The following is a 12,150-nucleotide window of genomic DNA, read 5'->3' on the forward strand; positions in this document are numbered from 1 at the left end:
AAATATTAAGCAAGTGGATATTTAATATTAAAAAGTCGTTTGATTTTTCTTGATACGTAGCGCAGTGCAAACTTTTGCCGCGTTTGTTATGGGATGAATATGGTATGATTTTTAAAGTGCAATATGATCATCAACAAGTACAAAGATCTGTAGTGCATGGAGTAAAAGTCAAGCCTCAACGTACACATCATTATTTTTGTAAGTAAAAATACAAATTTAATTATTATAGTAATATTTGAGCATTTCAAGTCAAATGAATTGAATTCTAGTGTCAGGGCTACCAACCAACAGTGATTAAAAAAAATTTATATCAATTTTACATGTTTAACGGCACTAATATTTATATAGATCGTTTATAATTTAAAAATTTATAACAAGCTTTCTTACATTTATTATACAGTTGTAAAAGTAACTTTTGAGGATTCACTCCACAAACGATTTCATAAAGCAATTTTTATAACATCTCATTTATTTTTCGTATTTTAATTATTTTTATATAATTTGCACTTTACATATTCCATATCATAATACCATAAAACCAATATAATAATAATATGTATATGTACATAATATCCCAAATATGTTTTCTTGTGTATTAATTATAAGTTGGCACCAGTTTCTGCTAGACATTTCTGTTAATTATTCAATATAGGACTTTGTAAAATATTCTATGAGTGTTTGAATATATTCAACTGAATTCTATACACTACTTAGAATATAACAGAATGTAGCAGTAATAGTGAAAATCTTAAACATAATTTTGGAACATGAAAAGTTTCAAATAGGTTAGAAACGATGGAATTAGGTTTGAAACTTGAACGTTTCAAATGATAAAAAAGATAAAAGAGATAAAAGAGATAAAAGAATGGGGTGGTAATACTAAATTATAAAACATTTATTCATGTGAAAGAATAAAGCTGTATTTATTATGTTATATTGTATAATATAAAATTTCCAAAATGATGCATTATACACCTTGGATCCATCATCAAGCGGTGTTGGACAATCATCAGTGTTATGCACCATATATGACTAATGTGCCATCCTATCCGCACAATAATCATGAGCAACAGCACATTACAGAAGAAGAAAGTGAACAAACAGGAGATGAAATGCACGATACAATTACCTCTGCTACATCAGGAGAGCGCAGTTCTAGTGCTGACATATTTAGATTAGAATTTGCAGCAGCTCAATGGTCTAAACTAGTTTCAAATGCAGAGGGCTTATTTACTAAGCTCATGACAAGTAATATTTTACCTCATACAGAACAAGATCAGATTGAACAATGGCTCTGTATGAAACAAGAGTATGAAGAATGCATTGCTAGTGATGATACAGGTAGCTTGCAAGGCTATACAGAAAATGCAAGAAAATCATTGGAAAGAATAGAAGAAGTAACTGAAACTGATGAAAAGACAGATGAATCCATACATCAAATGGAAAGAAAGATTGACTTAAATTGTTCATCCAGTTCAGAAAGTGAACTATCTGAAACCAATGATGATGACGATGAAGAAGAGGAAGAAGAAGAAGAGCACAGTGATGTTAGTTCAGAAAATCCAGATTTTTTAGAAAAATTGGACGAATGTATGAATAAACTTAAAATAGAAACAGATAAAATAGTTGATTCCAAAAGAGATGAGTTCAGAGAAACAAATATAGAAATCATTCCATCTATAACAAGATCTATGAATACTAATAATAATTATGTTTCTGCAACTAGACCTGTTCCACTTAGAAATCCAAATTCCAGGAGAAATTCAATGCTTCCTGGTTCTGAAATGTGTAACGAAGTGTTAGCCTTTAACGATAGCCTTAAATCTAACCAAAATCAAATATTAGATAATAAAACATCAGCATTCGCTAGTATAAGAATCTTAGACAATCGTGAACCTGAATCATTTATCAATGAAAATATTGCAATTCATAATGACAATTCACCGGATTTATTAATTGATGCTTTGAAAACAACAGAAGTGCCAGAACCCATAAAAGAATTAAAAACTTTGACATTAAATAATGAGGCAAAACAAACTCAAGTGAAAAAGATTCAATCAGATTTAGATGGAGCCCATAAACGTATAGAAGAGCTACAAACAACTATTAAAATTAAAGAAAAATTCATTGCAGATATGATAAAAAATTCGGATGCACGCGCTAGCGCAAAACAAAAATTTCAGCGCAAATGGAGTAAATTAGAAGAAGAATATTATAATACAAGAAGCCAACTGGCTCAAGCGGAAAATGCTTGTATCTATAAAGACTCAGAAGAAAAATCTGCTCATAAAAAGGAAATTGAATTATATAAGAACATGGCCATCCATTATGAGAAAAGATTAATGGATATTGAAATGATAAAGCAGATTGCAGGTGATTCTGCTAAAAAAGTACTAGAACTTGAGAGTTCTTTAAATACATCTAAAAAGCAAATGGAGAAATTGAAGAAACAACTAAAAAAAGAAGAAGAACGTAAGAAACAATTAGAAGAGGAATTAGCAGAGGATCAGAAAAAAATACGTGATCTCGAGGAAAAATATAACTTAACTGCTTCCAAATTAAAAGAGATGCAATCGGAAAGTGAGGATGAAAAAAATAACAGTAAATCAAAAACCGATTACTCTGATAAGAAAAAAAATTTGTTAGACGTAAGTGCGAGAATATCACACCTTGATCATGTTTTAAAAGAAAAATCCATGGATTTGGAGAGAACGGCAGACATAGATGAAAAAGAAGCTCTACGTCATGAAATTCGAAACCTTCGACGTACTCGAGATTGTTTAGTAGATGAGAAATGTGATCTGGATGAAAAGTTTCAAAAAGAGAAAACATTATCTACTGTAGAAGAACGAAAATTATTAGAATGTGGAGAAACTATTGAGGCGATCGATGCTATGATCGAACACAAAAATGAGATGATTTGTGGACGGAAAGGATTCGATGAAAATCAGTCACAACGTGAGAAAGGGGAAAGAATGCTAATGGAGAGGTTGGCGAAACTTTCAGATGGTGAAATGAGAACTTTATTCTATAAGTATTTTCTGAAAGTAATCGATTTAAAGGAAAGTTCTAAAAATCTTGAAGTTCAGACAGCTGAATTAGAAGGTCATATAGAGTCCCAAGAATGGCAGATACAAACATTAACAAATGCCCTAAAACAGACTAAATTAGAAGCAGAGAGAAGAATCGTTTTGATGCAAAGAGAACATGAGGAAAAATTACACCTCATGTTTAGGCACTTTGCGGAAGAAACTAGCAGTTCCGGTCATGAAAGATTGGATAAAGATTCTGAACTTGCGAAATACAAACGTGAAAATAGAACTTTGAGAAAACGGCTAGCTGATGTCGAAGCTCTTTTAAAAGGTCCAACGCCTCCACGTACAGCTAGTCCAGCGAAAATCTCGCAACAAGGATTAAAACAAATTGCACCGAATAGTCGGCCGACAACCAAAGTAACTAGGCAGCGAAATAAATTGATAATACAAAAAACCACCGACTGCGATAAAAGAAAAAAATGAGTTTTTTTAACAAAAATAGTCCTTTCTCTGGTTTACCACAGTTAGCATTTATTATTCACTCAATATTTTTTTATCTTTTGTACAGTATTTAACTATTATGTTATTAACTTAATTGAACATACAAAAGTTTATCCATTATAAACGTTCATCTTTTATCATAAACATATTCAAACATTTGTGTATTGTATCACAAATAATCATTTTCAGAAAGCAAAATATCATAGCAGTAATTTAGTCCAAATATGACAGTCAGTGTGTATAGTTTCATTGTATATTTTTTAATCCTCTCGTTCAATTATCAATTAATATTTATTATATACTCGTAAAATAAATTCAAGTTATAGTATATTCATTAAATCAAGAATATTGAACCTTAATCAAAATAGTATTTGCATGTTTCCCAGATCTCAAGAAAATACGTATAATAAGTAAATAAGTATCAGATATAAATATGATAAATACAACGATATTTATGTTTTAAAGAAAATAAGGTCCGAATTATTAACAATCATTTCAATACTCGTTCTATTAAATATAGTATAAACATTCTACAGTATATCACTGTATGTAACACTGTTAGTAACAATTTATTACAATATCGATAAATGTGTTTCACACTTAATAGTGTAAAAATAGACATGATACGGAATAATTTATGTATAAGATTTATGCTCATTGACTTCCGATATATTATTTATTGCAATTCTGTAAATATATTAAAATAATACGTTAAATACATCATTAACCTTTAACCCTCTGATCCCTCGCTAAAATATTAATGAACAACTTATTTCTAATTCACCATAAAATCGCTAAAATTCCATATGAATACACGAAAGTTATTATAAGGACCGAAATGATTAATATCTCTTACACTTTTACAAAATGAACGCAGTAAATAAATAATCGATTATTGAAAACTAAATGTGTTCTTCACTTTACAATTAAGTTACACATGTGAATTCAGAGGATATAACATTTTAAAGCATAAACAGAAGAAAAAAAATGAATAAATTTTATAGCCTGAGAAAGAATCTTTGAATTCACACCGTGTCGGAATAACAACTATCCATAACATAATATAAAATCGACGAAGCAAACTAACAATTAAAGTAGGCCGAAAGCATCATTATTTTACATTTGCTATTCGAAGACCGTACTACAGTGAATACCTTAATCTTTTTATTTTATGCAATAGATGCCATAAATTTATTGGAAAAATTATATTAAAGGAATCAGTATTGAAAAAGATATCAGTGGATTCAATTTTGACAAATATTACATTAGCGAATTTGATTTTCAAATAATTGGTTTATAACTTTATAAGCTGTTAAAATAATGCTCTAAAATGTGGTTTCCGTAGTGTAGTGGTTATCACGTGTGCTTCACACGCACAAGGTCCCCGGTTCGATCCCGGGCGGAAACATGTATCAGATATTTTTATTTTTATTGATATTTTCATTTACAAAATACTATATTATAATAAAATATTTATTTACATTTTTACTTCTCTATAATATTTTGATTTTTATTTTAGAAATCAATACTTTCCATACATACGTTAAAAATTATTAAAAGTAAAAGTGGCAGACAATATAGATAATTGATATATTTCACTATAAATTCAAATTTACTAGTATATAATAGAATTACCTTTTTTTATATATATATTAGGTTAGAGGAAGAAGTATAAAATCAGATGTAATCATTTGAAAACATATATATTTATATTGTATAAGACGTGACTTTCAAGTGTCAGGATGGCCGAGCGGTCTAAGGCGCCAGACTCAAGGTTATTACCTTATCAGTTTTCAAATATCTGATCCCAATGTGCCTTCTGGTCTCCATCTGGAGGCGTGGGTTCGAATCCCACTCCTGACAAATTTTTTGCAGTTTTTGACAAATTTCTAAGGCTAAACACAGAATTTAGTTATCTTAACATTTTATAAAGATACTTTTGAAGCATTCCAGTTATAGGCAGCGCGAGAATCCCGTGTTCAATTCTCAATACGAAGTGCTAACTTTTTTTATCCTATAAAAGTGAAAAAATAATGTGTTAATTGTTCATAGATTATTATAAAAAGCTACAGCGAAACAAAATAATTAATTGTTCTAAATTCATAATTATTTTATTTCGCAATAACGCGTACGTATGTGCATATTGCATCATTATTGTGATCTTGTCAGATAATATATTTTAAATTGTAAATTTGCAATGACGTACAATTAATTTCTAACACTAAGAAAGATATTCGTAAAGATAAAATTTATATAAATTATATTACTCTTTACATTTATAGCTACGAAATCAATATTACGTTTCGGAGGTGTGACCTTGTTTGTTTTGTATATCACATAACTACGTAAATACATACACACTGGATCAAAATTCAAGTCACATAAAACTAATGCTTTAGTCATTGCAATCACTACCAACGTACTCAAATGTACTCCAATTACGGAACTAATTTATTACTGAACTAAAATTACCTACCAGTAGCAGACCACATACAGAACATTAATCCAAATTTAACGAAAACTATATTCAATCTACAGGCACTGTTACAAAGACTTGCGATATGTACGATTTTCAATTGAGATCGCGAAATCTAATCACATATACTCACGCATGATATTGAGTCACCTAAGGAAGCGACCAATCATAAATATGAATGATTGAAATGAAAAAATTGCAAATATTATATAGTTCATAGATGTACTACAGATTATAAATAGAAAACGTAAAAATGCGATGAAGCGAGTTGAAACACTAAACAGAATAAGGTCGAACAGACTGTATATATATTGATTCATCCTCTAACCTTCCTGTTGCCTATGCAAGAAAGGTCCCAAGGAAACAAGTTTTTACAAAATTAACATCCTCCTAACCCCCACCTCATGTAAATCTAAAACATTAGGTTCAAAAAAAGAAAAACCAAACACGCTACGTATGTTTGTTTACCTCTACTGATTCCATTCATTAGACTAACTGTATGTTGATTTCATCAAATATGTATAAAATTAATTTTACAAATCGCAAGTTAATAATTTATCAATATCAATGAATTCTTTTATACAATAAAAACAGGTATTACTATAATATATCATATAAACTATACATGATATGTTACGTAAGTACTTCAATAAAGAAGAAGGGAACCAAATCCGGTATGGTCTAGTGGCTAGGATACCTGGCTCTCACCCAGGAGGCTCGGGTTCGATTCCCGGTACCGGAAATTTTTTTTTTAACTTTATACATTAAACTAAATGAATAAAATACTTTTATCATTATGTTTATTTTATAGGCATTTAAAGCTATCGATTAAAAATAGATAGCAATAAAAATGTTAACAATATAATAATATTATTCATGCGATTCTGTTTCTTTTACTTCGAGAGGGCCTAGAATAGTCAAGAAAGCACTTTTATTTGACGTTACTGGAACAGACATGCATTAGCTACTGTACAACATGTAATACACAATAAAATTGTTGCTCCGTATCACTTTGCTTTAGACTGTCACTATTCTCCGTGCCAAGTTGTAGTAAAACGTGTCTTTGCCCGTCTATCGGTATGCAATTACTGCCACTTCTATCGATATTCGCGGAAGTGACTTGGGGACCCAACACGTGTAGCACGATCGAGTCTATAATTCCGAAAATCGGCCGCAATTTTCTTAAGAGGCATCGTGTCAGATTGATTGAAAATAACCGATGATACATGCAAGAGTTAAAGTACATACATAGTATGTAGGTATATACTATATACTCACACGATACGGATGACTTGGTGACTTTACCTATGAGAAAACATTTTTATTCTTTGAGTCGTGGGAGAACAAGTTACGTTAAGATGGCTCAAGAGCCAGGTCACGAATGGATGAAACCCTTTCGAAAATTAATAAATCTTGAGATTAGCTATATTAAGTGAGAATCGTGATAATAAATTTGTCGTTCATATATACAGTTTCTCGACCGGTACAACTGTTATGAATAATAGTAGAATTACGGATAGGAAATTTGTTAATTGTTATCAAGATTATTTATGAAATGATATACATATTTAACGAAGCAAGTGCGCCGTTTTGTTTATAGGTACAGTGGCCTCGGAGAAATTGATTCAAGTTCAGCGTTTTTAAACCGTGCCTACTTCGTATACAAAATATGGATGCTGATAGCTATGTACATCTTCGCAATCACTCTGTTCCTGGATATTTATGTGAACCGGGACAACTTACCGATCAGCACCGACAATGGCTGTATTTTTGCAGGAATTTTCGTTGTTATATATAAGGCGATGAATTTGCAATTTCGTCAAAAAAGAATAACCAGGCTATTGGACGAAGCGTTAAAATGTACCGACGATCTCTGCGAATTTTCCGGTGAGTAGAAACAATTTAAAATCAGACACATTTGATGAAAACCGCGCAATCTAATTAGCGCATAATATGCCATAAATTATGCTATGTTTTATGACATAACTGTAAGATGTTTTTATTTGAGTATCTTCGGATTCGACGCAAACCTCTCAATCTCATTTGCATACAAGACAGTGATGGGGAAAAATGTAAAGTTTTGTTTTTATACATAAAATTTGGAATTAGAAATCAGATTAAACAAAAAAATTGTTTGGCTGATTCTATAGCTAATATTGGATATTTATACATAATAATTAACATTTGCCATAAACATTACTACATGAAATGATTGATGACGTTTGCTTTAAACAATTATTCGTGCAATATTTCATGAAGCGACATCGATATGTTTTGTGACATAGTTCAATGCACTTCATACTTTACCATTTCACTCCATTGACGTGGTAGACAACGCGAACTGTCTCTTGTGGAGAGGGTATGTCTCTTGTTAGGTGAAAACAAGAGCATAGACGGAGAGACGTATCTTGGATACTAAAGTGACGCAGCGAATGACGTCCGCTGAGATCATTAATTCAGGTCTATTTGATCACTTTTTCACGGCCCATTCTGCCAATCTTTTTCACGGCGTTTTTCCGTCAAGCATTCTCTACCAGGGACTTATTCAGAATTACTCGGCACATTTCACGTTGTCGTGTCTTGCACATTTGCCTTTTGCAATATGCAACATTTCAACTAGACTTGTTCGCTTGTTTCTATAGCGACATTCTTTCGTACGCTAGCAAACTAAAACTAAGAAACATCAGCACCGAGTTATCTACAGGTCTTCTCTAGTTAATTAACTATACGATATTCTTTATAGAAGTCGAATATATCAAGGAAATTATCGGAAAGTATCAAGTACAAAGCAAAATGATATTTTATGGGTTTACCGCGTTAGGATCTATATTAGGAACCGCTCTGTTATTTTTCTCACCGATGGAGGACGGTTTGTTGATCAGAGCAAAGTATCCTTTCAATACTACGATATCACCTTGGCACGAGATAAGTTTGGCTATAGAAACGTGCGCTGTTTTCGGCGGTTTATTGGGAATAATTGGAATAGACAGTTTTGTAGTTATGATCTGCACCTTGCTTACTGTATTATTCGATATGTTGAATGTAAATTTTGAAAATTGTGGGATCGAAACGAAAGAGCATGTAAGAAAATGATATTTGATCCTTACCATATATACGTGTCTTACTATGTCTTTCATATTCGGGCCAATTAGAACATAACATAACGAACAAATATAAAGTTTTACTTTATACTATTCGCTATATGTGTAACATATTTAAACAGATAATTTGTCAAAAATTGTATAATAATTTTAATTTAGAATATACGAAGACGTCATGCGATTCGTTTGAAATTTGTTTAAGAACTATTAACTGAAAAACCCATTGAATATGAAAGATTCACATTTACACTTTAAGAGTACCATAAACACGTTTAAAGTGCGGGTTAATTTTCATTTATAACGTGTCAAATCTTCATTGTATCGTGAACTTGTCTTTACAGACGGTTGAGATTTATGACGAACGCATTCACGCGAATATTCGTTTCAATAGAAAGAAACTGAACAATAGATTTCTCTACCGGTATAAGACGTGCTTTCAATTTTATCAGCGGTTAGTGTGTATGACCAACGATTACAACAAACTTTTCAGCTTGAGTATGTTCATTCAGATGCTTTCGAGTACTTCGATTATTTGCCTGAGTGGTTTCCAGGCTGTCGTGGTAAGACATGATGGTCGAATGTACTGATCAGATCGTGATAGATTTGCATCGTTCGTACAGGTCGGAGGGCAAAGCTCAGACGTCATGAAGTTCGGGATTTATCTGAGCGCAGCCATATCTCAGCTCTTGTACATCTGTTGGATTGGAAACGAGCTGAACTATGCGGTAAGGGTTAATTACATGCATCGATTAACACGTCCCGTATCGTGCATAACGCTTACTTAGAAAGCAAGACTTTTTTTTAGAAAATTTCATGTAAACAGATAAAAGATAAACAAATTACTTAAACTTTCATTTGTAAAAGTTCGACAAATAAGAATTCGAACAATATAAATTTCAGTAATTTGAAATATTTTTACGAATATGAAATTGTTGTTCACTCGATGATATTCGTTTACTCGAAAGAAATGAAATAGAAAGTATCGCAACACGATACGCGTTAAGTGGAATTTTCTAAAAATGACGAATTTTAAATATCGATAAATTATCGTTTAGACTTGGACGCTTGACAGAAGCCAGTGGCTCTCAGGCTGGAATAACGAACGTTTAACCAATATCGTGAAAATGTTCACGTTATCCACGATGTTCACCAGACGATCGATAACTTTAAAAGCCAGTGTATTTTACGTGTTGTCTCTGGAAACTTTTATCACGGTACGTAGATGTCGACAAAGTTACGATAATACACCTTTGTATTACAATACCAGTGTTTTCTTCAGCATTCTTATTGCAGATCATAAGAAGATCTTATTCAATTTATACTTTATTGAACAACATGCAAGTAACGGATCATTAACTCTGTAATTCTATGTTTACCACAATCTGTATGGCGATTTTTTAAACAATAAGGTTACGGATATAAAGACGAGGTATGTATCATATTGTGCGATCTTGCTTGGATAAAAACAATATACGAGACTGACCTGATACGTCGGTGTACCTGTGTGGTTAAAAAGCAAGAATAGATATCCTATTTTTGGAAATTTCATAATCGTTAAAGTTCTTGGCAACCTGTTCTCTCGTCACGCTTACGGCGATCCCCTGTAGCTTCAGGCCAGCAACCTTGCAAATTATGGTCGACGGAACTCTCCTCTCGCACACCGCGAATTTACCGATTCGTTCTATTTGTGCTCGGTAACATGCGTTCAATGATAATCGGGAACAGCTGCAATTTTCACTTTGTTAGCCGGAAATATTTTTGCACATTCGCTTTTGCCACGGATACATAAACATCCGCAATCTAATTATTATTTCCTTAAGTTCTTCTGTCTGTATAGCGTATCTCACCAAGCTCGCTATCAAAAAGCCTCCTTGCCTCATACCGTTATTCAATTTATCTGCCAACGCATCCTGCGATTAACAGCTTCCAGAGAACCTATGCTTAGTTGCTCAATCGCCACTCAAAGGTGCACCTAGAAGGTGCTCGCGAATTATCGATAATTACATTCATTGCCAATCATTTATAGCTAATACAAGCGTCGAAATTCCAAGTATTGTCACGTACGATCGAACCCTGCTCATCTGTCGACTCCAATCAAACGAAAATACGTTTGCCTGGTGTAAATTGGCCAGCGATCGTCGCGCGACTAATTTATGATTAAGTATAGATGCTACCATGCGTCTATAAAGTACCGTGAAAATCGTTTACGCGTGGTCGTTAACGTCTGACGCTGTTATTTGGCCTAAAGACGGTAAAAATCCGACGTTAATCAAATAGCGAACCCTTTTTATTGCCTCGTGCCTGTCGTTAACTGACTGGATCCCTTGAAATACGAGAACGCTCGTGTCGTACGGTGTACGCGGTGCGTTTCTACACTCAATCTCTGGCTCCTCATCTGACCGATGACTATCTGTCTTGATTTATAGTGCTCTACCTGCTTCGTACAGGGAGTTCCATGTAACTAGACCGGTATAAATATTTCAGTTATTCTCGTTGACGAAAAGACGTGTTCAAGGAAGAAAGAATCTCGTTTCTTGAAAGACAATTTTTTTTATAATATATATAGGTAACAGCTGTGCGTTTTGAAGTATCGGATGTACTTGTTATAAACGAGGTAGTATGTGTAGCGCGGTGTACTTATGCTCTTAGCTATTATCTAATTGCTTTTCACGGATACGAACGACGAAATGAAATAGCGTTTTTAATATTAGAATTACCAACAACTAGAGTATAGAACTCGTACCAATGAAATCGAAATGAAAGGTATATATTTTAGAAGAAATCACTCGGAGCCTGAAAGACCATGGTGAGTCTATAAAATCTCCACGATCAATTACAGATTGATTGCGCTTGGACTTTTAATTCTAGTGAAATACTTTTTAATAAGAAATTCATCCTGCCAAAGTTCTATTTGTATGTTCTTTTTAATTAAAAATGAGTTAAAGTAATAAATCGTATTAGACGAAAGATAGTAAATTCACGGCAGCAGAATCTCTATTCATCTGCACAGAAGTATCATCCATTCATTGAGTTTTAT

At 32.7% G+C, this 12,150-nt stretch overlaps 2 protein-coding genes, 1 long non-coding RNA gene and 3 other non-coding genes across 6 annotated transcripts; 5 read left to right on the forward strand and 1 right to left on the reverse strand.

Moving 5' to 3' along the window:
- Positions 1-588: 588 nt before the first annotated feature.
- On the forward strand, positions 589-4,443 carry LOC100647187 (kinesin-like protein costa). The gene has a single exon (XM_003397509.4). The coding sequence runs from the start codon at positions 960-962 to the stop codon at positions 3,516-3,518; it is 2,559 nt and encodes an 852-aa protein (XP_003397557.1). The 5' UTR covers positions 589-959; the 3' UTR covers positions 3,519-4,443.
- Positions 4,444-4,871: 428 nt separating this feature from the next.
- On the forward strand, positions 4,872-4,944 carry TRNAV-CAC. The gene has a single exon. It is a non-coding gene; the product is annotated as a tRNA-Val (tRNA).
- Positions 4,945-5,220: 276 nt separating this feature from the next.
- On the reverse strand, positions 5,221-6,306 carry LOC125385701. The gene is made up of 2 exons (XR_007225256.1): positions 6,013-6,306; positions 5,221-5,550 (listed from the first exon to the last, which is right to left on the reverse strand). It is a non-coding gene; the product is annotated as an uncharacterized LOC125385701 (long non-coding RNA).
- Positions 5,273-5,399, forward strand: TRNAL-CAA. Its single transcript has 2 exons — positions 5,273-5,310; positions 5,365-5,399. It is a non-coding gene; the product is annotated as a tRNA-Leu (tRNA).
- Positions 6,307-6,682: 376 nt separating the features above from the next.
- TRNAE-CUC lies at positions 6,683-6,754 on the forward strand. Its single transcript has one exon. It is a non-coding gene; the product is annotated as a tRNA-Glu (tRNA).
- An 847-nt stretch (positions 6,755-7,601) lies between these two features.
- On the forward strand, positions 7,602-10,626 carry LOC100647068. Its single transcript, XM_048408462.1, has 6 exons — positions 7,602-7,899; positions 8,756-9,096; positions 9,392-9,673; positions 9,734-9,838; positions 10,169-10,327; positions 10,407-10,626. The coding sequence occupies exons 1-6, from the start codon at positions 7,686-7,688 to the stop codon at positions 10,467-10,469; spliced, it is 1,164 nt and encodes a 387-aa protein (XP_048264419.1). The 5' UTR covers positions 7,602-7,685; the 3' UTR covers positions 10,470-10,626.
- The last annotated feature ends 1,524 nt before the right edge of the window (positions 10,627-12,150 follow it).

This window comes from Bombus terrestris, chromosome 9 (assembly GCF_910591885.1).
Source record: "Bombus terrestris chromosome 9, iyBomTerr1.2, whole genome shotgun sequence".
NCBI lineage: Eukaryota > Metazoa > Arthropoda > Insecta > Hymenoptera > Apidae > Bombus > Bombus terrestris.